At 39.3% G+C, this 5395-nt stretch overlaps 1 protein-coding gene across 1 annotated transcript; it reads right to left on the bottom strand.

Moving 5' to 3' along the window:
• Nucleotides 1-3956: 3956 nt before the first annotated feature.
• LOC138910321 (uncharacterized) lies at nt 3957-4802 on the bottom strand. The gene is made up of 2 exons (XM_070201552.1): nt 4686-4802; nt 3957-4295 (listed from the first exon to the last, which is right to left on the bottom strand). Exons 1-2 carry the CDS (start codon nt 4800-4802, stop codon nt 3957-3959), a joined length of 456 nt encoding a protein of 151 aa, XP_070057653.1.
• Between the last annotated feature and the right edge of the window lie 593 nt (nt 4803-5395).

Genomic DNA, 5395 nt, shown 5'->3' with positions numbered 1-5395 from the left:
CAATATACATTATAATAATACTATTAGTAATATTCTATTAACATTCTCTTGCGGACTATTCGTTTCACATGATTTATTCTGTTTATACCGTTCTTGGTTTGACCATTGTCACGACTCAATTTCACCTATAGGTCATGATGGCACCCAACACTATAGCTAGGCAAGCCAATTAATAAATTAAACATATATCAATAAAATTTAAGTCTAAGAAAAATAATAAGACACCAAATTCTACCAATGTGTGTGCAAAGACCTGATGTCACAAGTGTATGAGCATCTAGTAGATTATACAAAAATTCAAATACTATATGAAATGAAAATAGAGAGAATTAAAAATACAAGAATAGGCATTGGTAGCTGCAGGACGGCTCAAAAAGGCAGCTCACCACTACGCCCCTGGATAATGAGGATGTGCTATGATAGGTCCTCCACTAGTATCTGTCTCAAATCCTGCACAAAAGTGCAGCAAGTGTAGCATGAGTACGTAAACAACGTATACCCAGTAAGTATCAAGCCTAATCTCGAAGTGGTAGAGACGAGATGACCGACTTTGACACTCACTAAGGGTCAACAATAATAATTGGAATAAATTATAATTATTCAAATCAGCATGATTCACAGAGTTAACAATAATTTTATTCAATTAACAGAAATAATAAAAATCCTTCAAATGCAACAATTTTCAATCTATTAATTAAATCGTTCAATTTCAATAAAACTTTCAATTTATCAAATAGCTTTACAAGCTACAATTCAATTGTCCAAAAATCGTGTAATTATTATTATTATTATCAAGCACGATTTCTGCCGAGATCGTATGGCCCTATCCAGAGTTTCGTGTACACTACCAAGGGACGTGCGGCACAATCCATAGATGCATCTATCATGCCGAGGCATTCGGCACACTCCACAAGAAAGGAGGACATTTTCTTATGTACCTCCGGAAGGAGAGTATATTTATTATAAGATAAATTCGGGAGGAAGAACAATTTCTTTTAACAATTAATTAATTTAAACAGAAAAATCAAGCATATGAGATTTCCATCCTTTAATATCTTTATCTGACAATTCACAATATATTCATATATATCAATTAATATTAATTAAACAAAGAATTCAATGTACACATGTAATTCATGCTTTGAGTCCTAAACTATTCGGACTTTAGCATTAATAGTAGCTATGCACAGACTCTCATCACCTCGTGCGTACGTAGGCCCCACAATTAGCAATAATTTTTTAATTTTAATCACCTATGAGGTAATTTCTCCTTCACAAGATTAGACAAGAGACTTACTTCGTCTTGCTCCAATGTAATTCACTAGAAGGCCTTTTCCACGATTATCCAACTTTGTCTGGCTCGAATCTAGCCAAAATAATTCGATACAATCACTAAAAATTATAGGAATCAATTCTATAAGAAAATACTATATTTTTAATAAAAATTCCAAAATTAATTAAACATTCGTTCATGGGGCCCACTTCTCGAAATCTGGCGAAAGTTACGAAATCAGACAACTTATTAAATTACGAGTCCAACGATACCAGTTTCACTCAAATCCGACTCCGAATCGATACCGAAATCTCAAAAATTTGTTTCTATGAGATTTCTAAAAATTTCCCAAATTTTAATCTCAAAACACTAATTAAATGATGAGAACAATGATATATTTATGTTTATAGACCAAATTCAAGTTAGAATAACTTACCCCAATGTCTTTTCCTTGAAAATCTATCAAAAATCGTTTCTGCTCAATCTCCAATTTGTTAAAAATGGCGAATGGAACGAATGTCCTCTTTTATAATTCTGCCCAGGCAGCCCTCGATCTATGGCCTCGATCCTCGGCCTCGATCCTCGACCTCGATCGTGGCTTCGATCCTCGGCCTCGATCGTGGCTTCGATCCTCGGCCTCGATCGTGGCTTCGATCATGGGTCTCAATTTTTGGGAGCTCGATTTTGGGCCAGAATTTCTAGCAGAAAGGAAAAATTGCAGCAACTGTTTTAAGTCCAACTTTTGATCCGTTAACCATTCGAAACTCACCCGAGGCCCTCGGGACCTCAACCAAATATACCAAAAAGTCCTAAAACATCATAGGAACTTATTTGAAACCTCAAATCACATAAAACGGCCCTAAAACCACGAATTATGCTCCCATTCAAGCTTAATAAAACTTAAAATTTCCAACTTCTATATTCGATATCGAAACCTATCAAATCAATTCCGATTGACCTCAAATTTTACACACAAGTCATAAATGACATAACGGAGCTATAAAAATTTTCGGAACTGGATTCCGACTCTGGTGTCAGAAAGTCAACTCCTCGGTCAAACTTCCAAACTTAAATTCTTATTTTTACCCATTTCAAACCTAATTTATCTACAGACTTCCAAATAAAATTCTGAACACGCTCCTAAGTCCAAAATAACCATATGGAACTGTTGGAATCATCAAAATTCTATTCCTGGGTCGTTTGCACATAATTAGATATCCGGTCACTATTTGAACTTAAACTTTAAATTTTTCATCAAAATTCCATATCTCGGGCTAGGGACCTCGGAATTTGATTCCCAAATCACGATACGGACCTAGCGGAACTGTTAAAACACTGATCCGAGTCCGTTTGCTCAAAATATTGACCAAAGTCAACTCAATTGAGTTTTAAAGCTCTAATTCACATTTTAATCCATTTTTCACATAAAAAACTTTCCAGAAAATTTTACGGATTGCGCACGCAAGTGGAGGAATGATAAATAGTACTTTTCGAAGTCTTAGAACACATAATTAATTATTAAATTTAAAGATGACATTTTGGGTCATCACATTCTCCACCTCCTAAACAAACGTTCGTCCTCGAACGGGTTTAGAATTATACCTGAAGTGCTGAATAAGTGTGGATATCTGCTCCGCATGTTTTCTTTGGCCTCCCAAGTTGCTTCCTCAACTGGTTGGCCCCTCCACTGGACTTTTGCTGCAGAAATCCTCTTGGACCTTAACTGGCGAACTTGTTTATCAACAATGGCAATTGGCTCCTCTTCATAACCCAAAATATTATCTAGCTGAACTGTGCTGAAGTCTAACACATGTGATAGGTCGGCATGATACTTCCGGAGCATAGATACGTGGAAAACCGGATGAATTCCCGATAGGCTGGGAGGTAATGCAAGCTCATACGCAACCTCCCCAACTCGTTTCAACACCTCAAATGGGCCTATAAACCTTGGGCTCAATTTTCCCTTTTTCCCAAATCTCATGATTCCCTTCATCGGCGAAACTTTCAAGAGAACGTTTTCACCCATCATAAAAGATAAATCGCGCGCTTTTTGATCTGCGTAACTCTTCTGTCTGGATTGTGCTGTACGAAGTCTCTCCTGAATCAACTTTGCCTTTTCCACGACATCTTTTACCAAATCAGTACCATATAACTTAGACTCACCGGGCTCAAACCACCCGATGGGCGAACGACATCGTCGACCATACAAAGCCTCAAATGGAGCCATCTCGATGTTGGATTGGTAACTGTTGTTATAGGAAAACTCGGCCAAAGAAAAGAAACGATCCCACTGACCTCCAAAGTCAATCACACATGCCCTGAGCATATCCTCCAAAATCTGAATTGTCCGCTCTGACTGCCCGTCAATCTGCGGATGAAAAGATATGCTGAGCTCTACACGGGTCCCCAACTCACTCTATACTGCTCTCCAGAAATGTGAAGTAAACTGAGGACCTCTATCTGATATGATGGAAATTGGCACACTGTGCAACCGAACTATCTCCTGAATATAAATTTGGGCCAACCTCTCTGAAGTATACGTAGTCACAACAGGAATAAAATGTGCTGACTTGGTCAACCTGTCAACAATGACCCAAACTGTATCAAACTTCCGCAAGGTCCGCGGCAACCTAACTACAAAGTCCATAGTCATGCGTTCCCATTTCCACTATGGTATAGTGATTTACTGAAGTAGGCCACCTGACCTTTGGTGCTCGTATTTAACTTGCTGACAATTTAGACACCTAGCTACATGCTTAACAATGTCCTTGTTCATTCGTCGCCACCAATAATGCTGCCTCAGGTCACGATACATCTTTGTAGCACCTGGATGAATAGAATACCGAGAACTGTGTGCCTCCTCTAGGATCTTTTTCCTCAGTCCATCCACATTAGGAACACATAGACGACCCTGAAGTCGCAGAATACCATTCACACCAATAGTAATTTCCTTGGCACCACCTCGTAGTACCGTTTCATGAAGAACCATCAAGTGTGAGTCATCATATTGGCGAGCTTTGATCTGCTCAAATAGTGAAGATTGGGCCACAATATATGCAAGAACTCGGCTGGGCTCTGAAATATCCAGCCTCACAAGTCTGTTAGCCAAGGACTGAATATCCGAGGCTAATGGCCTTTCTTCTGCTGAAATGAAAGCCAAACTACCCATACTCTCCGCCTTTCTGCTCAAGGCATCTACAACCACATTTGCTTTGCCCTGATGATACAGGATAGTAATATCATAATCTTTTAGTAACTCCAGCCATCTGCGCTGCCTCAAATTTAGGTCCCTCTGCTTGAAAAAATGCTGCAAACTGCGATGATCAGTGTAAACTTCACAAGACACCCCATAAAGAAAATGCCTCCAAATCTTAAGAGCGTGAACAATCGCAGCTAACTCCAAATCATGTACCGGATAATTCTTTTCATGGGGCTTCAGCTGACGTGAAGCATATACAATAAATTGCCCTTCCTTCATCAATACATAACCCAAACCAACGCGTGAAGCGTCACAGTACACTGTATACATCCCCGAACCGGAAGGCAACACTAACACTGGTGCTGTAGTCAATGCTGTCTTGAGCTTCCGAAAGCTCACCTCACAATCATCAGACCATTGGAACGGAGCACCCTTCTAGGTTAATTTGGTCAAAGGTGCTGCAATAGATGAAAAGCCCTCCACGAACCGACGATAATAACCTGCTAAACCCAGGAAACTCCTGATCTCAGTCGCCGAAATGGGACGATGCCAATTCTGAACTGCCTCAATCTTTTTGGGATCAACTTTAATACCCTGCCCGATACAATATGTCCCAAAAATGCTCCAGACTCAAGCCAGAAATCACATTTAGAGAACTTAGCATATAGCTTTTATTCCCGCAATGTCTGAAGCACTACTCTCATATACTGCTCATGCTCCTCCTTACTGCAAAAGTAGATCAAGATGTCATCAATGAAGATGATGACAAACGAATCAATATATGGCTAGAATACCCTGTTAATCAAATCCATAAACGCTGTCGGGGCATTAGTTAAACCAAAGGACATCACCAGAAACTCATAATGACCATATCTAGTCCGAAAAGCAGTCTTCGGAACATCCGAATCCCGAATCTTCAACTG

Source organism: Nicotiana tomentosiformis, chromosome 4 (genome assembly GCF_000390325.3).
Source record: "Nicotiana tomentosiformis chromosome 4, ASM39032v3, whole genome shotgun sequence".
In the NCBI taxonomy this organism is placed as follows: Eukaryota; Viridiplantae; Streptophyta; class Magnoliopsida; order Solanales; family Solanaceae; genus Nicotiana; species Nicotiana tomentosiformis.
Note: the sequence above shows the minus strand (reverse complement) of the source record. Positions and strands in the feature narration are given on the sequence as shown.

Coding starts and splice junctions, on each gene's coding strand:
- LOC138910321 (XM_070201552.1), bottom strand. CDS start 4,802: ATGTATACAGTGTACTGTGACGCTTCACGCGTTGGTTTGGGTTATGTA. Junction 4,296..4,685: donor CCCATGAAAAGAATTATCCG/GTACATGATTTG, acceptor CTATTTGAGCAG/ATCAAAGCTCGCCAATATGA.